Source organism: Pleurodeles waltl, chromosome 8, assembly GCF_031143425.1.
Source record: "Pleurodeles waltl isolate 20211129_DDA chromosome 8, aPleWal1.hap1.20221129, whole genome shotgun sequence".
NCBI classification, from domain to species: domain Eukaryota; kingdom Metazoa; phylum Chordata; class Amphibia; order Caudata; family Salamandridae; genus Pleurodeles; species Pleurodeles waltl.
Genome location: NC_090447.1, coordinates 179,991,863 through 180,017,277, shown reverse-complemented (window position 1 = coordinate 180,017,277; position 25,415 = coordinate 179,991,863). Strand labels below are relative to the sequence as shown.

Below are 25,415 nucleotides of genomic sequence, written 5' to 3'. Positions count from 1 at the left end.
GCCTTGCAGCAAGAACTTCATAAAACAGGCTCCCAGAATTAGACCTGAAGGGCAGGCCTAGCTCACTGAAGAACTGCTACAGTGGTCAATGGTACAAAGTTCAGAAAGGATTCCCCCACAGGGGCTACTTCTAGAGCTTAAGGATTTAGTCATCTTTCTGTTGCTTCTACTGGTTTCCACTTGTCCTAAAATCTCAATGGATTTCCTCAACAGGTGTCAATAACCTAGATATGTATCAAAGGCCTCACACAGAAGGCAAAGCCCTCAGATCATAAATATTTGCTTTGAAATGGAAAGACCCATCCTCATGGAACATAATTTCCTTTTCTTGCGAAATATGGGGTTGATGAAATGGCAGTCAGGCCATATGAGGAAAGGCTAAAATGAAACGCATTACTGGTACTTCAGTAACTAAGTCAGTCTTAAACTCTTTCCCTACATCTGGGAAAATATGAAGGATGGTAGTAATCATCAGATTGGAGGGTAGAAAGTGTCTTAGAGAATCCACTGACCTGGTATTAGTCATAAGTGCAAAATCTTGAAAACATTTAGATGTCCAAAGCTTGGAGAGAGAGATACAGTCCAGTACACGACACCACCTAACACTTTAAAAATACCTTATATGCCGTCCTTTCAATATTGAGCCAACACAGGTGCTAACTGTACAAGTAAATTGACTTGGCAAGCTTCTGACAACATTTCAATAAGTTAATAATGCTGTAGATCATGAGTTTAAAAGACTTTGGCGCAAAAACAGACAATATTCCTATATATCCTAAATAGAATAGTTAGGGCAACTATGGGGTACATGCAGACTGCCATCTCAAACTCCCAACTATTCTGTCTTATAGGGAGAAACATCTATAATTTGAATATACACTATTTGTTGCTAAGTATAATTTGCAGGGTAAACAAAAGAACCTTAGACCATGTATTTTTAAAGCACACAATCACCCAAAAAGGCCTCCTGACGCTGAATTAAAATATGTTTTGTTACCCAACTAAATGACAGTCATTTTATTGACCTCTGAAGGGTGAAAGGCTGAGTGTACCAGCCAGGATTCGAAACTGTAACTATGAGGTTGAACACAGTTTTTTGCAGTGGATGCATTACACCACTGAGTCACCAGACCTATCTACTTATCTACTGCGCAAGACTAAATGAAAAAGATTTGAAATAGCAGGTTAGTAAGCAGCAAAGTTCTGCATTCTCACTAATTCAGTCAACTAGATTTTTTTTTTTTTTTAAATACAAAATTGCGTTTCTCCTGAAACACTTTTTAAAAAGGCAATAGCAACACTTGTTAGAAATAAGCACTTTAGAAATACATCTCTGGCAGCATGACAAGACAGATAAAATGCAGGCATTAACCAAATGTGTATATAAAACCATCACTTCTAGTGAAGTAATTTTTTTTAAATAGCAATCTACAGATTTTTAAACCCATAATCATTTGGGCCACGTACAGCCCACCAGCAAAATACAATCTAGAGAAGTATTACTAAGTTTGTTGATAAATTTTAGAACAAGGGATATGTGCAGAAAGTCTACAACACGTCTACAGCACATTCCAACAAGTAAAGCATCCTTGAGCAATGATGGGTTTGTCCTGCCAGAATGCATTTTTTGCACACTCCTGGTGTCTCTCAAAAGATTTACACGTTTGGGTGTCTCTTGAAGGTGAACAGTCAGTTTACTATTGCCGAGTACAATGCCTACTCATTAGGAGTCACCGATCAAGATGTTAACCCAACAACCTGACCAAAGAAAAAACAATGACAGACACCAAAAGAGTCTGGAAAGTAGCAACAGGGTCACATTTCTTGGAACAAAGGGACCACAAAATAGTTTCAAGGACCACACCTCCCAAGCAAAATGAAGGAACGGCATTGGTTAAAGCACAAATAATTTGTTGTTTTTAGCAAAGCAGTGTTGTTGTCTATGCAATCCAGTTTCCAAGTTATTGAACCAAGCAGCTAGTTCTCTGTTTTATAGGCTCTCAGAAAAGAAAGAATCTGCTTCAAAGATTAGCAAAAAATAATTTTACAACACCAGTAGATAGAAAAGTTAACTTTAACTGAAAAACAGCTGTAGGATATGATGTCAGTGCTATGCTTTTAACTGATGGCATTCAATATTGTAAACCAAGATATGTGATCACTCACAGATAAATAAAGCTAGAGGGTGTGCAAGTATTTGGTACAAACACATTGAGTGATACTAAAAGGACATGGTGAATGAAATGATCTAAATCAGTCGCCTGAGCAACAGAGAGCAAATTATCAATGTAACTGAACATGCATGGTTTTCATTTAACATCACTAGTTAAACAAGGGTGTTTAATGAATAATAAAAACCTTCAAGATGGACTGACTTGAATGGCTTGAAAACTCCGCAGATTCATCTTTGATATCATCTTGTCGTCTTTGGACAAGGCGGGAAGCTCGCTGTTTGTACAGCTGGTTCATTGCCGATTCAAGTTCATTAATCAGAGGAACCTGCAAAAATACAACAAACTACGTAACATCAAGGCCTTTATGTGAATGACTGCTTGGGGTCCATGCTAAGCCAAGATAAACTGAACATGCTTCCTAGCAGAGGCTAAACAAAATTATATCTAACAGCAAAAAATACAGTATCAAGCTTGATTGAATTAGATTTGGTAGGAGCCACAAGTATTATTCAGGTAATTCCTCCAATCTGCATATGCAACCCCTCTAAAGGCTTTCACGTTCCAGAATACAAACATAACCAGCTCGGCTTGAATAGCGCTGTTCCTAAGCGTTATGGAGAATGACAAATATTTTTATCAACTCAACATGTATTTAAAAATGACAAGCGCCATGATGAAAGGATGTGCAATAAACTGAGTATTACCTGCAAAAGATACACAACAAATGTACGCAAATATAAGCCTTCCGTGAAAAATAAAGAGGTGTCTGCAAGTAAGATTACACACTAATCCTGCTAAACAAAACATTACATATTCCCAGAACAAAACAAACAGTCCCAATCCAATTCAACCCAAAAAAAAGATTACATTTATCCAGGAATGGCTAGCTATGCAACTATTGTGTCTTTCCCCAAAGAAAGCATACATACAGCACAGGACAAGCAGTCAAGTCTTGTATGCGGTGCATACACAGGAGACTTGCCATCATCCACAAACTGTGCATATTATGTACCAGGGTTTAGAGTACACACTGCCCAAAATATACGGCAAAAGATGGGACTAAGACACAGCTTTTAGCATCCATGCCATTACTAAAATAGGCTGTGCTGCCAAGATCAGTGCGTGGTAGAGTACTTGTAAGGACTTTGTAAGGTTGATAACTAATTTAGGAAAAGCATGCAATACTGATAGAGAACCATAACACTGCCCTTTGACACCAAGGGTCACAAAGGGGTTACTTTTGCCTAATGGGCTTCCAAGTATGGGACAAATTGCAAAAAAGTACACAATTGCTCCACACAAGGTGTACAAGCCCTGTAATATCGGACATTTGTGATGCGGAAGACAATTTTGCTTTTCATTGTTTTGTGCCCAAGTAAGTAGAAGCTTGAATGTGGCCATTGTACATACAATATGATCATTACAGAGGTTTTTCTTTTTTCAACACTGACCACTAATTCTGCCAGATCAAAAATATTACCTCAGTTTGGCCAGTTAAATGGGAATACCAATTTCTGCAGTGACCTGTTCATGCCACATTTGGCGTTCATGCATGCAGTGGTTTCTCATCTATTCTAAATAGTTTGAACTGTAATTACTGGATGAGGAATAGAATATTTAGCTATTCCATGCCTGTTCAGAGGGAAATGGGTAGTTTATTGCTGTGGACTAGTACTCTACTGGGTGATGGATATGGCCTTTATCAGTTTTGGCTTAGGAGTGTGTAAAAGAGTCAAGCAGTAAAGGGAATTATTAGGCAGCCTGTATTAACTACAATCAACAGACTGTTGAGTGTTATATTCGTTTTAAAGTGTTCTATATATTGTTTTGCTGTTGCATTATATAGCACTTACTATCCTTGACAAGGCATTGCTGTGCTTTTATGCTGGCTAGCACGCTGCTCCAGGTCCCAGGGTTAGTGTTTTTGTAGCTATTGTTGGTTATTGGGATTAATCTTGCACACTTCAAGTGACAGCCCATTTCGTTACTCCTGTTTCTAAGTGGCAAATGGCATTAGAAGAAATTAGGTGTGATATTTAGAGGGAGAGGGGGGTATGGGAATTTTCTGCATTGGTTGGAGGTGTTAATAGACCAGCCACATGAGATTAGTTATTGTTAAGGTGAATGGGTATAACTTCTAAAGGAGAGGTTGTGATCTTTGAAATAGGTTGTGGGCAATTTGCAGATGTACAATAATAGTGATCAGAGCAAACATGTGACAGAGTGAGCTGGGTTCAAAGAGCGAAGGAATGCAGAGGATGCAAACGAAGGAGGGCCATTGCAAGGAAAAATATGAGCTGGTGGAAATTTTAAGTCAAGGTGGATTTTCCTGCAAGATTTTTAGGAATACTGTAAAGACTGAGACAGAATGGCATAGCACACCCATGTGGTTAGTGTGTGTGCCTCTCATAGGATTTGAATACACTCCACAGGCCTATCTAAGCGAGCAGATATGAAAATTAAGATTCCAAATCACTAGTGTACTTTCCTTAATGTTTGGATGCCTGAGCTGATCCTGACAGCAGTCAGGTCTTGTTAGATGGGTAACATTTGCTGGAGATGGACAGATCTTTCTAGAAACCCTGAAAACCATGGCAATCTCGACCACGTTGGAGCTATGAGGGTAACGGCTGTCTGACACATTTTCTTCACTATTTATGGAATCTTAGGAGGTGGAGGTAAAGCTTGGGCAAAAAAAAAAAATGAATAAATAAATAATGATAAAAAATAAAAACAAGCATTTGCAATGCAACAGGTCTCGCGTTTGCTCGTGTTAGAGCTAATAGCGTTGTAAACTCCTAACCGGACTTATCTTGCCACATAAACCATGTACGTAACAGGAAAAAGTGCAATTAACTGTGTAACAGGGTCGATATTATGTAAAGCGCTTGACTTCTGCCAAGCAAGATCGCGCTGCAGAAATAGAAAAAAAGTAGTCCATGAACCGGACGGAAAACAGCGAGCCTCGTTTGTTTTCTGTACTTGGTAGATGTGCTCGAGGAGGGCTAACCACTGGAAAAGGCATGACGTATGCGTGCCTTCCACTAATGAAATCAAGCAGATTCTAACAGGCAAGCCCACGAACCAATGAAAGACACGGACGTGGCGTGGACGGGGCTCCGAGCCCTTAATAATTCCTAAAGTGTCTCGCTAGTGAAACGCATGCGTTTAGGCTCGACTCTAAAAAACAGGGGTCAGTTCTTCCATAGTGTACTGCCCATAGTCTGTGGGTACCTGGAGGCAAAGCATGGGCATTTTCGTTTTTCGGCTTTATATGTACGTACATACACACAGACACAGGGCTGTGGGTGCAGCGCTTAGTGGGAATATATAAAAGATATCTACAAAGTTATTAATCTTGTTGTAGTGACAGCACTGAGGTAGTGGAGCTAGATGAAGTGACAATTCTTGAATGGAAAAATCAAGGTTCTCAACAAAACGTTCTAGAACTAGTAGAATAAGCACCTGTTCACACCATACGTTGCCAAGGTATCATTACCCTGCCCCCCTATAGTTGTTTAACCTTTTTTCAGGACACGGGACCAAATCCCTCGAATCCTTAAATAGCTGCTGCAACATCTTAGTTGATGTTTTGAAAGCCTGGCAGATCTTGAGATATGTCCGGCCTGCAGATTCTCCATGGTGTAAAATTGAAAACCTTTTAAACTTAATTTTTCAAAACAATCTGACCAGATTAACACCAAGTAAACAAAAAACACACTTTCTGGATCAAGATCTAGCTTTGTGCCAAGCCTAATGTAATTCCGTTCAGCTGTTTTTACAATATTGCTCTTCAATTTTTCTATGGAAACTTGCATGGTGAAAATGTGTTTGGAGTCCCCCCACGACCCTTCTCTGCTCCACTTGGCGGATCACCTTGAAACTTTCTAGGAAACAGCTGAGGTGAATGGGCCTTTTTTTGGAAAGTTTGTGAAGATTCGTCTGACAGCACCAAAGTTATCAGGAAACCCCAAAAAAATAATTTCCTATGGAAACGTGGTCCTAACTAACCTTCTCTTTCTCATATCAGAACCATGCCCTCCTCATATCTGTATGTCATTGTTTAGAATTTAGCAAAGCACTGCTCAACTCATAAAAAGGAGTGTACAAAAACCATGATATCAAAACAAGTGAATGCCCCCTTTTGTTGTCTGTAATTATGCCTTAATTAACTGGGGAAATACTTCTTGATTTAGGATTTAAATATGTGTCTAACCATTCCAGTCCAAATGACACTTTCCCCTAATGAATTATCAATATTACTTTAAACTGAAGCACATTTTTATTAATGTTTTATATTGAAGTATATTCTTTGTTTGTATGAGGTTGCCTATTCTTAGGTAAAACGGAGACAGAATTTAGATTTAGAGCCAAGATTATAAGGAGAGGGTTTAGCGATCGTTTGATCTTGTCTGAAGTTGTGGCCATATGATAATGACTCTCAATAATTATATTTCCTGCAGAGGAGGTCACTCTAATGGGGCACATACTCCATAAAACACTGAAAATTGATTCATTAAGGAGTTTAAGAACATCCTCTTCAGAAGTGGGATTACTCAGTTACGGTTGATGCAGTAGACCTTGCCCTTATTTTAGGAACAGTGCTTCTGCATAAGAAGTTAGATGTAAATGACGAACCGCTTAAGCCAGCTGCCTTCAAACTTTTTAATGCAACTCCCCCTCTAGTAGTAGGAAAAACTCCATAGGCCCCCCTACCTCCGATGTTTTTTTTATTTTTTTTTTACAATTATTCCTTTTAATTGGCATTGTTCAAATATGTCTAGATTTATTTAAACATTGCAGTCAAGTTCTGTTACTGTTTTAAAAAAGCAATAAAATACATAATGTCAAACATACTATTCTGGTCAGGCAGGCCTTACTAATGTGTGAAAGTATCTCCAGGGCAATTATTAGAAGTGGGGGTTTTGAAGAGTATCCGGAGTCCCTTCCCTTCTGACACACACTCCCAACTTAGCAATAAATGACAAACATGTTAGTGATAGGCCATTACTGCTGCTCATTTTTTTCAGCTTAAAACAAAGCGCTGTTATCAGCATAACTTATCTTGACCAGAGCCTACTCCTAAGGGATTGCCCTTAGGAGGAAAGGGGGGAGGAGGAGCAGGAGAGCAGTTGGAACCCCCTTGGATTAGGAGATAATTAAAGACACATGAAATATAAAAACACGCAGAGGAAAACAGTTTTGCCTCTGCTGACCGTGAAGTGTGTTAATTTAGAGAACATCTTCAAAACATCCTGCAGGATAATCTCGCACATATTGCGACCAGTCCCCCAGGTGTTTCGCTCAATCTTACTCTTAAGGGAAGACATCAACTTGACATGAATTAGGAAACCCTTTGAGTTGAAGTCAGCAGCACTAACTTAGCAGTGACGGCCCAAAAAAACCCGAAAAAAATAAAAAATAAAATAACGCCTCCCGATTACAGTATTTACCCAGCAGTCAGGTGTTGTCCATGTGGCCACAACTGCTAAGCAAGCCATACCAGATCAACAATCCAATTGAAAATATAGAATAATTAGAGCACAGCCACAATGTCTGTTCAACATGGACAGAGATGCTTGTAATGAAGATTTAGGAATCTTACGATGGTTAGGATGACTGACGCTATAAGAAAGGTATTAGAATTTGCAGGGCTAAATAATAGTGGAACTACACAACCATGGTCTCAAAGTGTGACACCTTGCCTCCTCCTTTCACAGAACATCACATGAATATGGTTTGAGAAACATGTGGCATTGGAAAGATGCAAAAAGTCAAGTTAGTATTCAATTTCCTACTTTCATTCCAGGGAGCAACAAGTTTTTATTGAACATTAATGCACGTCTGGAAGTGCTAACCAGCATGGAGATGCATCTTGTAGTCATGTATGGCAGTCCATACACAAATGGTACTGTAAATATTGCGGTGATACCAAGAAGACACTTACTATATATTTGCATGTCACATCAAACGCTGACATTGCTTATTTATTAAGAAGCTTGCAATCATGGCCTTTTTTGGGATTTGTTTGAGGCTCTGCTTCATGCTTTCATTCTGAGTTCACGGTCTACCACAACCTTGCAGGTTCTTGGAAAAATCAAATAGCATCTTTGTCTTCTGCGGCATACTGCTGTGCAACATCAGGCAGCTCAGTCTTTTAAATGAGTTGCTCTCTTACAGCGTGGCATTAAACCAATGTTGTATTCTGGAACCTGCCTGGAGGCAGAAGCTTTTGGTGATGGCTCATCTTCAGACACAGTGCTCTGGGCTGGTGTCCAGAAGTAATGGGATGCTCCAGTGGCAAAGAACTTAAATAGCAAAGCCACATGGAGGCGGTATGCTCAAGTGTTCTAGCCATGCGGTGTCATACACATCACAGCTTGAAACACACCAGCTCCTGTGGGGCCATGCTTGTGATTAACCGCCTTATGATATGGCGAGTTTGGCAACAACTGCCTCTCTTGGCCTGCTAAAGTATCTGTATTTATCATTGACTGTATGCCCAACATCATAAGGATCACTTTATGTTTCAAGGAGTCAAGCATATTTGTCTTTATATTAATGAGGAAACAAAAACATGTATTTTAAGGAAACAAAAACATGTATTTCACGCACAGCAAATGGCCAAGGCAAATAAAAAAGAAACACATGAAACCCCACCTTGCCAGATACATATAAACACCACAACTTTCACTAGTACAGAACATATAAGAGGAAACAGATCAAAATCTAACATCCACCCAACAGAAAGAAAAGCCTTGTATAATAAAATGACATTAGATGGGACAAACAGAATAGACTCAAACGCAGCAATGCTGCATAATAACCTTGTAAACCAATAATGCTATTAAGGGTTTACTTTGGTATGTGTGGGTTTCCTTTTTAGCAAAAGACAAAAAAGAAAAACTGTCTATATATATATATATTTATATATTAGACCAGGGCTGTATTCAGTCAGGCTTGCACTGGAGGGGATGCATTACTGGGTGTGTTGTCCCTGGTGATAAATAAATCAGTGATTCTACTGCAGGCAGTGGAAACAAGTTTGAAGTTCAATAGAAACACACTTAATATTCCCAAAGGTTCAAGCAGCCAAATAAGAAGAAAAAAACAGAATAAAAGGAAAAATGGGGAATAGTCAGGAAAATTATTTGGATATGTAAGGGTAACAGGTGAAAAGGGTGAGTTGTAAAGGGGTAGAAATGGGAAGAGAAATAGGAAAGCACTTTCCAGTCTTTGTACACCATTAACTATACATTATATATCAGTCTGAAGAACTTGAATTTCTAAGGGGTTCTCGATGTACTAACAACATTGCTGGCATTTGGTACTTCTGGATACAACTTGGCTTTGAAACAGACTATCTTTACTCATAATTCAATGACTCACAAATCATCCCATGGAAACCAAGGTCAAAAGGGATATAATGCGAGGTGAGAATGGAAGAGAGAGGATAGACTGTAGCTGTCTAGTTTATGTTGGAATTATTACTGTAGAAAAATTGTACTGAAACAAGCAATGTCCATGTAGTACATTTCTAAATGGAATGTGCATTTACTGAAGTTATATTGTAATTGCCAGAGGTGATGGTGAAACCGAACAGGTGGGACCAAGCTGTTAAGACAAATGGTTGCAAAACCATTCAGTTACCTGTAGACCCCTCAGAAGGAAGTTACTTAGAATCACGAAAACAAAACAAAAGTTGACAGTGTGTCAGTCCTTAAGAGTTGGAGCTCCTCATAACTGGTTTTCAATGTGGCAATGGGCAGATCATCCCAAAGTTCTAATAGTACTGCCTCGGCCTGCCTTTTTTTAGAAGTGAATCCTGACACACACAAAATGGTGCGTATTGGGGCACTATAAATACCCCAAATCTTACCTTGTGCTTACTGGCAGACATTACCAAGGCAGTGGTAGACAGTAAGGTTGTTTGTGCAGAAGAAGACTGGAGCTAAAAGATTCACGTTTGAAGCAGTAGTGGTCAGTAATTCCTAGAAAAGTAAACTTGCCTACCATTTCTTCACATCGCAGAGCAGTGACCTTTTCAAGAGGTGAGGTAGAGGCCCAAGGAAATCCTGGGTCACTACATTTTACCCAGTAATCAACAGATGCAGAAGGCTCTACATGCTTATTTTGTCAAAGATATTTTTTAGACAAAAAAGGATAAGCGGGTCTTCTGAAAATACATTGTATAGATTGTCTTGCAGGCCCAAAATGGATGTGATGGCTTTTATAGAGAATTGTTTAGCCATAACATAAAGCAGTACGAACATATTTAAAAAAGTCAGAAGCCAAGTTGTCAAAACAACCTGGGAAAGACTCAAAGGCTGCAAGAGGAGTGAGCCAGGAAGGGAACCCTTTACCCCAGAAAAATCTTAAGTTCATAGCTTAAGTTGAGATTGCCTTAAAACACAAACTTAGCCACACAATAAGGAGATGGTCTTTCTCATGGTGGAAGACTTCAGGCCTTTTTAACACCAATGGCAGTCTTGTGGACCACATAAGAAGTTGAAAGCCACAAGCTAAAGTAGTAAATTAAAGTCTTTAATACCACTATGCATCAATGTACTGAGGAATCACAGATCACATATTGGAAACGATTTCAAAGCATGCACATGCCTGAAAGATTTAATGCTGGGAAATTTAGATATTAAAGAAAATCCCTATCAGATAAAGTGGGAGTTCAAATGAAGGCAGATATATAGTTTAAACGCTAAGGATAAGCTGAAAACTTTCTGCGGACTATAAAAACTTTGAATAACCCTAAAATCATGTTGAAAAATTAATACACATCTCTCAGCTTCTGGGCATCAAGTTTTTTTTTTTTTTTAAACTAAGCCCAAAACTTTGTCAAGTAATGCGCGTTTTCTAACTGCATTTCCCTGCAATTTTTTTTAACCTGTAAATCCCTTGCAATCCTATGTGGCAACTGTCCAAAAGTCAGGTTATCTTGAAAATTGCTTTAACTTAGTATTGGGAAGGGCCACCTTGTTAGAGAAAAACTAGAGCATGGATACTGAAATACCTAGCATGGCCAAGCTTAGCCTCCTATAGCCTGTGCAATAGTCACAGAGCTCTATGGGCCAGATGTACAAAAATGCAATTTTGCATTTCTTAAATAGCAACTTCATAGAAATCGCTATTTAAGAAATGCAAAATGCTATGTACAGAGAAAACATAGGAATCTCTATTAGGAAATCGGTATTAAGAAATTCAATTGCATTTTAAGCAATGGTCCATTTTTGCATTTCCTAAATAGCAATTGCTTACTGGGAATCACTATTTATGAAATGCAAAACCAGGGATGGCAAAGGACAAAAGGCCCCCTTTGGTGCACCCCAAAAATAGGGGTGCACCTGTAGAGCGCACACATGCCTAAGGGGCATGTGTATGCTCTTTTGCAATAAATTAAAAAAAAGCACCTTGGGGTGCTTTAAAAAAAAAAAAAAAAAAACATTGCACCTGCTTACCACCGACTTCAAGTCTGCATTTAGGAAATGCTTTGTACATCAGCAAAGGAATCGCAAATAGGAAATCCCTATTTGCGATATTTAACATTTCCCTTTCTGAGAATCGCAAAATGTGTTTTCTACAAGGTAGAAATTGGAATTTGCGATTTCTTAAAGGCCTTTGTACATAAAAAAGGCCACTTTGCATTTCTTAACGGCCCGAAATACCGATTCAGAGCGTTAAGAAATGAACAAGGGCTTTGCACATCTGGCCCTATGTTTTCTTCAGAGTAAACAATCCGGAACTACTGCCGAAGCTCTTTCCAGAATCCTTTTGGGAGAAAAGTAGACCTCACCACCTAAACACTAGCATTTTATTTTTTTTAAACATCTTTCCCTCACATTCAAAATTCCTACATGGTATGTGTCAGGTTAATGCAAATGTATCACCCTGAGACTCACAGCTTTCCAGCTACACCGCATTCAAATTGAATTCAAAGTCCTATTAATCAAATAATAGGGTCTAGACTTCAACAAGCTCAAATAAAAAGCGTATAAGCTCTTCTTCAAAAGATATTCCCACACAATACACTGGCTCTAATTAAATGAGAAGGATAAACACTAAGAAAGAAAAGAGAAGAAGAGCCCTATTAGCCCTTGCCCCATCCTGTGGAAAGCTCTCTTTTTGGCACAAAGAAAAGATGATTGCACATATTTCATTCTTGTATGCTGGTACAGATAATGTGGAATGTTTAGTTAGCCTGGTTTTAATAATTGTTTTTCAGGTCAAATCCACACGATTTAGGCCAGGACAAATTACAAGTGGACTTTCTTCACCTGTTCCTATTTACAGAGTTAGTGGAGAGACTGCAGATAACTTGTTCAGTCAGTCTTCTGATATTTGATCTACTCACAAACCACTAACACATTTCCTCTATGGCCATGAAGGAAAGGCAAAACATGCAATATTGCAGGCTCAAGGAAAAAGAACAAAAGTGATGTTCACTATCACAGTGAGGAAAACATCCAATTATTTCTCAGTCCACTGTCACCACATATACATATTACTACATAGAGCTGTTTTTGAAGTGGTGGAGAAAAAAAAAAGTGCAGTTTCAATGAGACAATGTCTTGAAATTGCACACAAGCAATCCAGACAGTCACTTGACCTTGGGACAGGGTTGCCAGTCCCTCTAAAACAAACTACAGAAGCACATACAACAAAGTTGGAGAGGGGAAAGAGATGCATCTTCTCAAGAAAAGTAATTGCTCCACTAATCGTAACTATTAGGACAAAGACAAAATGCCCAAATTGTCATCAAATATACATATCACAAAGCTAATTTGATGGAATGCAAAATATTTATATTACAGCGTTCTTACCTTTTCATTGAAACACTCAAGCAAGTCTTGGACATACCCTCGCATTTCTTGCAAAAATTTATACCGCTCCGCAATACCCCCGGAAGAACCATCCAATTTCTCAATGGCTTTGGTAGAATTCTCTCGGCTCTGAACATGTTTCTCATGCTGCTGCAGATTTGATTTATGAATGCCTTCCATTGAGTTTAACCTGGAGGGAAAAAAACGATGTAATGAAACATTACTTAAAATTATGTATATATTTCTCAGGGTTCTGCTTTATAACACATACATCATTTACTTCTCCATTGCTTCACTAAACTTACATAAACAGCAAGAGAGATGATGAATGCAAAACTTGTCACCTTTCACAATGACGATCATAATGCCACTGAAGACAAAGGTGGGTGCACCAAAACAGGGGATTTGGTGTATGACACATGTGTTTCTTCATTGTTAAGTATGTAGCCAGATGGAAAATGTCATGGATTCCTGCAAATTTCATTATTTTGCATTCATTATGATACTGTATTTGTCTGTAGGACCCCTTACGAAATACCCTAAGGAAATACTCTCTCAAAACATTTGTTCCACTCCTCAAGATAAAATTGCCCGCCACAACTTAATATAGCAGAGAGAAGGCATATTTGCTAAATAGTAAACTGAACTATTTTTCAATACAAATACTACTGGTAGCGAGTGAGGTGCTTGAATAATGTAAAAAGAAAAGTGTGCAGAACTACGAATCATGCTTAAATTGCCAGCTCTACCTTGGTCAGAGAGCAATCTGTTCCAGCGAACAAACTAAAATGTAGTGAACTGGTGCAAAATAACCATGTGATGCCAACAATGCAACTAATCTTGACAATAATGCTAAGATATGCTACATACCAGCAACCCCAACAGCATAAGTGTTCTGGCACAAACAATACATACTTTGTTGACTACTTCATAAAATATAGATTAGATGGGATGTCTAAGAGTACTGAGTGCTATGAAAATGCCCCAAAATAAACCAATTGAAACTAGCCAATGATCAAATTAAAATCACTAGGGGAACAAAAAAAAGATTGCAAATTGCCTTATGGAAGAAAGGAGAACCCCATTATTAAAAGTGTTTTCGTTTAACCTGTTTAAATTTGTGACTGAAGATACATTTGAAAAATACAAGGCAGACTAGCCAATCATATCAATGTCCTCTCAATTCCTAAAGACTAAACTTGTTGACAATCCAGAAGGTGCTCTAACCATCCTTGAAGAACAAGATGATATGCCCAAAGCTTGGACATTTCAAGCAGTTTCCACAGCAATCCACGAATTGACTTCAACACCGTCTTGATGGCGCCATGTTCTTCCCATTATCCCAAAAGGAGCAGGTCAACAGTTTTCCAAAGGTGTAATTCAGTTGTCTCTCATCCCCCCAGACTAAATGAAGCCTGAGGGAACAGAAAGCTAGAGGACAGGTGTTGTAAGCCGAAGTAAACAGAGGGTCTGCCCTACCTGTCTTTCAGTTGTTTCTTTACCAAATCAATAGAAACAGGAGTCATCTCATTACTGGGAGTTTTGAAAGGGGCAGGTTTATCTGTTTGAGCTTTCATCTCAGAAGATCCATATGCAGCGTAAGTGTATGGCATGTCGTACGTAGAACCGTAAGGCATAGCCTGGTAAGCATTCTGGTAATACAAATTGTTGATGTCGAGAGGGTTACTTGGCTGAACCTGGAAATACAGAAACAGAACACCTTGATTTTTATGTAAATTGAAAGCATCATTTACAAACATAGACATTTCCACAATATAGTAAACGCAACAATTAAGTTCAATTATCTCCCAGCTGCAAGACTCAGGTTAATTATCTAGTACAGATTTGTAAGATTAAAATCCATTCACTACTTAAAGTGGAAGAAATTGTGTACTTGATTCAGCTCTAATACTGAAACAGTCCTTCTCCTACCCTCTCCAGTTTCAATAATTTAAAGGACTATTTGAAATTATTTTCTGTGCTTTTACTTTGCTTCCAGATTTACTTTACCTTCACAACAGTCTATTTTTACAGAACTGTCAGATAGAAAAGCTGAAGTACTGTTAAGTAAAAATAAACAATATTTAAATTGCATCAGCTCAACTAAATTAACTTTTTATACTGCAGGCTTTTTCTTTGCCAGCACAATAAGCATATGTAGGAAACTGGCTCTCTCTGTGTAGTGCGCATAGCGTTCCCTTACATTTGGTAGATAGTCCAGGCAACCCTATTGTATTACAAGGTTTAAAGTAATGATCCCAAATGTTTGCTTTTGTGGTATCGTCGGCAAGCAGTTTAGGCATATCGGAGGTTACTGCTGAGAATTTATTGGACACACGAAGTCAATAAATGTGAGGCACTGTAAGAAGCTGGCTCTTTATACAGCGGACCAAAATGAGGTGCACAGTGCAAAGAGTACAATTCAATCCCCTGAGGTATCACAGAGACACAAATGGCATCCCAAATGCTCTATTTTTGGATAATGTTGTAGAGCAGTTAGGCATATCAGAGGGTACTGCCAAGCATGTAAGGCACACACTCGTGCAATAAGTAAGACACACACTTAAAGAAATCCAACACCAATTTATAAAAGTAACATACTTTTATATAAACTTTGATCACCGGAGTCAGGTGAGTACTTTTCGAGTTATGATTTTTTTTTTTTTTTGAGTTTTCAAAAGTCAACACTGCATTTTTCAGATGTGTATCAGTAATGTTATCCTATGGAGGAAGAACAAGCAATACGTACAGGTACAGAAACTTATGGGCCCAATCTCCTGGACTTAGGGTAAATGTGGGGGCAAGGTCCCCTCAGGCAGCACAGGGGCGGCCGGGTGCAGTGGTGCAGTTCCAAATCGGGTGCCCCGTGTACGTCTATGGGGATTAATCTGGTCAGAAAGCCGCTGCAGAGGTGGATTGAGAGTCCAGTTCAGGTGAACCCCCGAGGGGATTCAGTTCTTGCGATGCTCAGGGACGTAGGGACTCGAGGTCCTGTTCTCCTCAGTCCAGGGAGTCTGGGTGCAAGGTGGTTTGGACCATCGGGTTTACCATCACCGGAAGCAGTCGCCGTGCAGGGGGCCCCACAGAAACAGGCACCAGGCGTGGACTGGGGGGCCAGTCCAGCCAAACCAACAGGTGGGCATTGGTCTCACGAGCCTGGGGGTTGTGCGGTCACCAGCGGCCCTCTTCTTCTTGGTCCGGAGGCAGGTGTGTGATAGACCGTTGGGTCTCAGTCACTGGAGGCGGCGAGGGGTTTGTCTGCAGAATCAGGCTGCGTATGCTGTTCGGAAGTCCACAGAGGGCAAGCTCAGGGTGAGCTTCATCTCTGGAGGGACTGGGGGCAACGCAGACACCATTGGCCTACTTCAGCTCATGCTAGGCGGCTCACGTGCAGTGATGCTATCCGGCGCCTCTTTTTTTTTTTTTGGGCAGTCTCGGTCCTCACAGTTCTTTCTTGGGTGCCTGCAGATGCAAGGGAGCAGCTCCTCTACTACAAGGGAGTTCTTTGTGATTTGCGAGCAGTGGTAGCTCTCCCAGTTTCTTGGAGGCTACAGTGGCAGGACAGGTCAGTTGCTCCTTGCGGGTTGGGTGCAGCAGGCAGGCTGGCAGGGTTGGCTCCAAGTCAGTCGTGCTCCACGGTTCTCTGGTTCAACAGGCTACTTGTCCACTCCTTTTGTGTCGAGTGAAGATCTGAAGTCCTGGTACCAGGGGGGTCCCCTAAATACTCAATTTAGGGGGCTTTACAGGGTAGTAGTCAATGGGTTACTTGCCCCTGAGGTGACTACACCCCCTATAGGACGACTTCTTGTGGGGGTTGTGTATACCCTGTGCCAGTGGATCTAGTTGTTCAAAGTAACTGGACAACCACGTTTTTGAAAATGTAAACCACTCCAATGAATAAGAAGACTGTCACACTACACTAAATAGTGGTAGCTAGTCCCCTATACATTATGCCTTAAAATTGAATGTCTAACACTGCTAACTGTTGGAGAAATTTACAAACAGCAAGCTAAGGTAAGATAGAAATGAACTGCTGCAGTATCTATATAAATACAACCAACGTCTAAATATTACTGACTAAGCCAAACAAAATATTATAGGTTCATTTTTGGTAAACTGAAGTTGATCTGGCCAGCTTATCCGGCTTTCTCGGTCTCCTCCAGTACTCTAGAGACCCTATTGGTGTGCGGCTCGGGCAGGACCTAGACAATCCCTGTTGTATAAAGCACTGAGAGTGGATGCAGCGAGGCCGCAGCCACGGGGCCATGCATCGTGGCGAACCCACTGAGGGACGTGGACTGGGTGAGAGTATGTGAGCTCACACTAACTGTTTCCACCAATACCCATTCAAGACTGATACATTATAACTTCTTATATGTCACACATTTGATCCTTCATCGCATTTGCCAACTCCATCCTGATGCTTGCCTGCGCTGCAGTAGACCAGGACCAGATTTCATCTAGCATGGGAATGTGAAGCTGTACAGGCCTTTTGGAACAAGGTGGTATGCGAGTTAATGTGGGCCCCCTCGCTTCCAGAGGCACTAACCCTACCAACTGCTTGTTAACTAATCTCAGACAGCCAAAAGGACGAAAGATGGCCTACAAATTCCTGCATTTGACACTGGTTGTCACCATATGCAGAGTGGCAATCAAGTGGATGGACTGCACGCTCCCGAGCTGGCCCCCTGGAGTAGGGACGTGGTGGAGTTGTCGGCAGCAAAAGAGGCATATATTAAACTAGCCAGACATGACGGTAAAGGACAATAAGACATGGCAGCATCTGTCCAATTAACTCCTGTATCTTGACCATGACCCAACAACGGCACTGATGCTACACCTCAAACGAACGCAAGATTGGAGGAACAGGGACTGCATTGTGGCAGAGCGACAGAAAGGTATGTATTTACGCATGGCCTTACCCACTAACTTCCAATATTCTGTTGAGTAAAATAAGTGCTTTACACCGCTGTACTGGTGGGGAGCATCTGTTTTCCTGCCCACATTGCACCCCAATTGTGATCCGTTTCGCTGACATGTGTTATTGTCATACAAAAATCAAATAAAGGTGTTGGGAGGGGGAGAGCAAAAAAAACAGTAAATTTTACACAAAAAAATGTTTTCAACTAAGGCGAGCAGAAGAGTCAGGTGCTTACAAATCTCTAGCAAACATTTGTAGTAGAAGTACTGCAGACTATAGTTAAGACTGCTCTGTAGAAATTGGCAATACTGACCAGTGGAAAGCAAAAAATACTGGTGGTAACGAGCAATGTTCATATATGAAACAGTAGTAAGAAAAATAGAATGTGTATTACGAGAATTATTTTCTGACTAACCAACTAGTCTGTTGTGGAACTTGAAATACTACGAATTTAAGTAAGTTGTAGCTTAGTTTTTTTCTTGAAACCGTAACACTTTTAGAATGCAGCAGCAATACAATGGATACATTGACAAACTTCACTGTAAAAAGGTTGGTACATGCCTGAGGGATGCTAATTCCTTTTCTTATCTGTTCCTGCTCCCATCGGCTGAGCTCTTCATCGGGTTCCCCTGAAGCCAAAGCTTCATCATCACTCCCCTCAATACCTGTGCACCACGTGGAAAACAAACAGATGCATTCAAAAAAGGGTAGGATATTTAATAGGATACAGTTCCAACAAAACCACATCAATGCAACATTAACTTGCCCCCTGAATGCAATCCAAATGAGAATGGAAGCCTAGAAGTAATAAAAAGCAATATATTATCCAAGCAATGCAGGGGTAGCAGATTATGAACAGCTATAATTCTTTGCAGATTACAAGAGGCCTTAACCTCAACACCAAAATCTCGCTTTATGACAGTAATGCCAAAAATAATCTTCTGATTAATGGGCTTTTCAGTTGAAGGAGGAGGGTAAAGCTAATGGCACAGTGATGGAACAGCATTTACAATTGAAAAGATCATGAGGGAGTGGTATTTCAGGTAACTACAGGATCGTCCTTTACTTAGAAATTAGAAGGGAATTGGATGGCCACCTAGCCAGCAAGCTCCCCATGCTGGAGGTACGTGCCTTTCTTATGCTGTGGAGTCCTTGTCCCTAGGAACAACCCGTGATGCAATCTAATCCTTGGTGGAATGTGCGTTCAAAAAACAAAACAAAAAAAAGTATATATATATTTTTTTTTTTGGAACGCATGGCCTCAACTGTAGACAGGGATGGTACTGGCCATTTCAGCAAAAGAATGCTTCAACAACTATACCCCCTTTCCACTCAAAAGCAAGAGACAAGTTGCATCTACAATCTTATCAGAATGGAGAGCACAATTCAACAATACCACCAGAAAAGGTGAAAAAGAAAGCAGACCTATCTCTTCTGCTATTTTCTGTCTCTGTGATTTTTCTTTGACGGAAAAGACTATTCTTCTCTTCTCATCGTCATCTTCATCATCGCTAGCATCATTTTCATCTTCACGAATAAGGCGATTTTTACCACTGTCATTCTCAAGGACTGGAAAATCACCAAGTTCACGGGCTAGTTGTCTTTTTTTCCTGGCAGCATGTATAAATGCTGCATCTGGAATTTCTCCTAACAAAAACAAACAGAAACCAACATTATACATTTCCACAGTGTATTCTGAATCAGGTTTTCAGTCATTCTAGTAGAAATAGGGCATTTTACAACATTTTAAAAACTTCCCACCAGTCTTGTACATAATAGTGTTCTTTACTTTCTATGTGGGAAAGTTTGCAGTACTGACAAGATACCAGCCTCAGTAGAGCAGGAGAAATATATAACATACAGTTTAAATAAGCTGCAGAGAAGATAAGCAATTATAACTTTTCTACCTATACAAGCAGTGAAACTAGTTCTTCACCAATGGAGGCCCAACAATGCATGTACCAGCACAAACATGCTTCACTGCGTAACCACAATTTAAAGAGAATCATGCTGAAATTGGTCTTCTCACCACTCTTAAGCTTCTAAACAGAGTAAACCCATTTAATTGCACAAGTATTGATGTTCCGAGACCTCCATTTGAGAATCAAAGTATAAGTTACTAATCTTCATTAACGATCTGGTTGCTACTTTACGTAACCGTAGCGTCCACACTTTTGATTTCACACCTTTTGAATTCCCCCACCCCAGGACTGATCCAGATTAGATTTTTTTTTTCTTTTCTGCAACAGTTCCTGTCTACTAGTAAGTGGCGCCCACAGGCTCTGCTACACCTCCAGCAAGAAAGACATGGAGCCATCACAGGCCTTGTGTGTGAATGCCTGCTTATTAAGTCCCACCGCCTCAGACAAATAGCTAATATGACAGTTCAAAATCAAAAAAGGGACCTAATGACATATCAGAAGTCCACTCCACAGAATGGAGAGGAGGGTTATTCGACGAAGAAACTGTAGTTATTTAGAAAATCCACCAGAAATGATTTAACAGAAGGTAGTAACATGTTCTTCTGATGGATAATTCTAATCACAGATTCCTCCCTTTTTCAATAGATAGTAAAGCAAGAACCCTGAGAGTTCATGGTCTGAAAAGTGGACTTTACACATGAATCTTCTTTAGGAACAAACAGGTAACAGGGCCCTACCTGAAGACTGATACATTGAATGTGTGGATGGATACCCATGCTGCAGCTTGGTAGAGGTCCAGCACTAAAACACCACTAGCCAAAGCCATAAGGGTAGCCTACGACTTCAAGACCATTCCACCAGAGTCATCAGGATGCTCCATACTGGCCAAGGTACAGCACATCTCGAGATAGAAGACTATCTTGATAAAGCCAGTTTCTGAACTGTTCTCCTCTTCCTTTAGCCAGGGAATTCAACATATGTGCTTACCTACTCTGTGCTCTTTAATCCGATATATCAAAACAAAGGGTTTTCTTGGGATTGGGTTCTATCCAATGATGCCCCTCTTCCTCATTAGAGGGATGTGGCGAGGAGGAAATAGACTCCCCCTACATAGAAAGGAAACACCACTTTAGGAATTCACCAACTTGTCAGGGAAGAGGGTGGCAAATGTGGCTCTACTGACAGTGCCAGCAGCACACTGATGTGTGATGCTGAAGGGATCGCTATGAGAAAAAAGTTACAGCCACCCCCAACAAAACTGTGCATGGGTTCAAAAGGTGCATACATCAAGAATGTAAGGACCAAAGTAAAGGTCCAGCTAGGCCATGAGAAAAGACACAGAAAGAAATCTATAAGCACTTTCAAATAACTCATCTCAATTAGTGAATTAAACAAGGATGGTAGAAAGGGCGATTTAAACCGTTGCTTGTAGATGGCCCGCAACGGACTGTAGCAAGCCAGTGTTCAACAGCCAGGTGTTGAGTTACAGTAATAAATGTACTATCAACCGCCAGATATAAGTTGCAACCACTGATCTCATCTTCATGAACTCCCAGGAATCCATGGAGAGGCCAAAGAGCAGGACAGTGAACCCAAAGTGTTCCAACCCCACTATGAAGCAAAGAAATCACCTGCGGAAGTGCAGGACAGGCATGTGAAAATATGCATCATGCCCAAGGAAGCAAAAAATAGCAAGGATATAAAGCAAAAAGTGATAGGATCGTTCTTGGCCTGCCCTTTGTCTTCAGCACCAAGTACCACCGGAAGCAGCACCTTTTTCCCTTCTCCACCACTCGGAATCTTTCTATTGCCCTTTGACAGCAGAGACCTTTCTTTCTTGGCAATGGCAGTAACATGATATGCTCGCATGAATACTCAGCAGAGGTAATTAATTATAGGATCAGTCTGAAATAATTGCATGCCAGTCAGTTGGACAAAACTGAATCCTACCCTTTACCAGTCACAGATGACCAATGCAAGGGAAATCGTGAGGGGCTTGGTGGTGGTCACAGTAGTTGATGAAATGGAGGGAGGCTACTCTCACTGTTGGCCTTACACTCTGTCACCTCACTGTCCCCTAGAGCCCACAAAAAGTCTGTGCTTAGTGTTGAGAAAGAAGGGATGTTACCTCTGGAGAGAAGCAATGGCCCAGGAGTAGCTTCAGAATTTCCAGGACTGCTGGTGGAAAAGGCAGGCCACTGACAATAAGTCTAGGGGCGAGCAACATCCAGGATATCTATGAACTGCTCCAAGGTCAAGCGAAAAAGTTCCAAAGTTCCTCAAGCAGAGGAGGCAAGACCTCACTTGCCATACCCCAGAGCCTATGCGTGTACCGTCCTAAAAGGCAAAAAACATTACAGGACCAAGCCAAACTGACTGAAGAGAAGACTTTTCTACCCAGTGCATCAATAAGTTTCGATGCCCTAGACCAGCAGTTCCCAACCTGTGGTCCACGGCCCCCCAGGTGTCGTTGACACATTCCCAAGGGGCCAGCAGATCTGGGCTGGCAGGAAGGCACATCTACTGTTTGGTACTCTCCAAACACACTCCTGTTTTCATATTTATTACTTCCTTTGTGAAGCAGTTTTAAAAGCATTACAAAGTTCCTTGTACATCCCAGCTACTTTTGGGCAAAAATAAAAAAGTGTCATGATAACTCGGGTGACTAATGCACTAGCTGCAGAGATATGGGAGTTTTGACTCATCTAAGGCAGCGCAGATGCTTAATATGCCTGCAAGGAATGTGTATCATGCAAAGATTTTATATGCATAGACCAGTGAGTGGGTTAATGCTTTTGTCACAGAGATTCTTTTGTTACTGTGCAGTTCATAAGTAACAAACATAGTCTAGCACAGTCAGCGATGAACTACCATCAAAGAGCTGCATGCAAACTGCATGGCACAAATAAGAAAGTTATGTTTTTTTCTGTCTTGTTTTCATCATGCTGCTTAAAAAAAATAAAAAATAAAAAAGGGGGGGGGGGGGGGGCTTGCTTGCATAGAAATACATTCTTAATATTAAAGTCAACGTTAACCACTGTGTTATGTTCTGAATACTAGGTTTGTGCTCCTCGGAGCTGGCACTCTTAGAAAATGCCTACCAATGTGGATGACTTGCGAATCCTACATTATGTAGTCCCTTGTAAAGTGCTCCGACACCCTACAGTAAATGAGAGGTGCTATAAACCAAATGACTTACACGTGACAAAGAGGCTATGTAGAGATGAGAACCTTATGGTTTTACTTCCTTTCCCTGCAACATATCTATGTGAAAACACTTTCTAAGATCCTCTATACCTAAAAAATGTCAACAGAACTCGCTTGGGAAAGATAGAATCAGACCTCAGAATTCAGTTTTCTGTACGTAAAAGCAAACATTAAAAAGTTGGTTGTCAGGATGCAGCATCGACCTTCCCATTGAATTTTTTTAATTTGCATATTTTTTTCGATATACAATAATTCCATCTTTAGTAACTCGAGTATTTGTTTGGTGTGTACTTGTTTGTGTATTTTTTTTTTTTTTTTTTTTAATTACTGTTTTAATGATTGAAATTGAAAATCACACAAATTGACTGGTGCTCCCGGAATCCCAGTAGTGATTCAGTGGAGGTCCTCATGAGTCAAAAGGTTAGGAACCATTGCCCTAGATATTGGAATCATGAGGAAAGTACTTGATTTACTTTACTTGCTAAAGTCTGAACAACTAAGCTTTCCGGCAACGCAAGCTGCGTTGGATAGGCCAGGTTCCCTTGTGCAGGCCTATGGCACCTAGCAATAAGGCAGTTAATTGGCACCACTGAGAAAGGCTTCAGCCATGATGCCATCCAAGTTTCACTAGAGCCTCAATGAAGGAGAGCAACGGTGCAAATGGTGAAGGACCTGGCTTCAAAATCTCTGTGAATTAAAATATGCAACAAGGGTTCACACAGGTATCATACAAACATTAATATCGAAAATGGACATAAAAGTCTTAAGTGATTAGACATGTCAAGTACAACCAACACCACTTGTCAGAAGTGATGAGAATGTCTGAAAAAACACCACCACAAACAATCAGTTAAAAAAATAAAAAGGCTTGTCATATATTATTATAATCAATAAACATACACCAGTAGCAGCCCAATGAAAGACTAAGTGCAATATGCCCCCAGTGAAAAAGAAACAAAACAAAACAAAACAATTAAGATACAATAATCAATGTATACAGAGCTTTTGTCACGCCACAAGGCAATCTAAGACTCCAAGACTCCTATGTAGATCCACTTCCTGGTCACAAGAGTAATCACAAACGTGCAGCCGGTGTGCATGCTCACCTCTGCAATATAATAATTGAGGATACCCACTCTTACGTATTGCAAAGGTAAGCATGAGAGGAGATAGGTAAGAATTCCACCGCAGCTATAGTGCCCTGAATGCAGGGGCCAGGAGGCTAAGGTAGTAAGGAGAAGGGTACGTCGCATGCACGGTCGAAAAGGAGTCAACGGATAGGCCACACTGCACCAGCCAAGTGGCAGCTATACTGCTCACACAGGAAAGAGCCAGCCCCAATGGTGCTGCTCAGTGTCTGAGGGTAGTATATATGGAGTATGACACCTGGCCACACATGAAGGATTCCCTCCATGCATACTCAGTATCCACTTCCCGCAGAAGCTGTGCAACACCATTCGAAAGAGACACAGGAAAAATACATGCAACCATTTACCATAGTTCGTTTCAAGCTATTTAAACTTGATGAAATAGAAGATTGGCATTGGGTTTAATGAAGTGTTGGCAAATTGTAAGCAAAACACAACAGAACAATCTGAAATCCAATAGCTTAACACCATTCAATTTTAAGACAATAATTAGAAGCATAAATCTGCCGATAATAAAAATGGAAATAATCTGAGTGTGTATACTAGGGTTTATTACCTGGGCGCAGAACATTTAATTCTGACACTGCAGTAGAAAAGGCCCCCGACTTAGGCTTCTCTTCTTCTTTGTCACTCTCCACCTCCATCTCCTCTTCTCCCAGCTCAATATTTTCAGTACCATCTTCAAGATTCAGTTCCCTTGTCTGCCCCAACTTGTCAGATGGCAGTTCAGTAACTGAAACAAACAAAAAAGTAAACATTTTACTGTAGTCTAGTTCTTAAAAGGATCTAAACCAGCAACATTTTGCACAAAATACAATGCCTTACATATGCTTACTATTAGGCAGTGGAGTTTTGGACAACTGGTGGGAAAGCAATGTGTCAAGTGAAGGCCTTGCTTGCAGCATTTCTACTCTGTTAGCATGATTTGGCCCTGGGAGGGGCAGGCTACGTCATTTCAGGTGGCAAAAAGGGAAAAATGTTCTCGAAGATTGCCCCCAAGGGAATTTCTGCAGAGTATTCTCACTGAATAAGCGAGATGAGTATGTGGCTTGCATCAGGGTCAGAACCTTTACAAGAGTAAAGTGTGGAATAAGCAGCATGACAAAGAATGAAGGAATCCCTGCAAAACATCCTAGGCCAACCAACAGGTCACCTCGGTGGCACTGGGGTGGCCGGGTGCAGTTCAGTGTCAGGTGCACCGTGGAAGTCAA

The 25,415-nt window shown here is 40.6% G+C and overlaps 1 protein-coding gene across 1 annotated transcript in view; it reads right to left on the bottom strand.

The window, feature by feature from the left end:
* The window catches only part of PAXBP1 (PAX3 and PAX7 binding protein 1), a 336,981-nt gene that overhangs the window by 246,165 nt on the left and 65,401 nt on the right, over window positions 1-25,415 (bottom strand). Inside the window, exons 3-8 of the mRNA XM_069204024.1 lie at window positions 24,761-24,937; window positions 19,353-19,574; window positions 18,489-18,592; window positions 14,486-14,703; window positions 13,007-13,196; window positions 2,376-2,499 (exon numbers count right to left, since the gene is read on the bottom strand). Coding sequence (XP_069060125.1) covers window positions 2,376-2,499; window positions 13,007-13,196; window positions 14,486-14,703; window positions 18,489-18,592; window positions 19,353-19,574; window positions 24,761-24,937 — 1,035 coding nt within the window. The remainder of the gene's footprint in view (window positions 1-2,375; window positions 2,500-13,006; window positions 13,197-14,485; window positions 14,704-18,488; window positions 18,593-19,352; window positions 19,575-24,760; window positions 24,938-25,415) is intronic.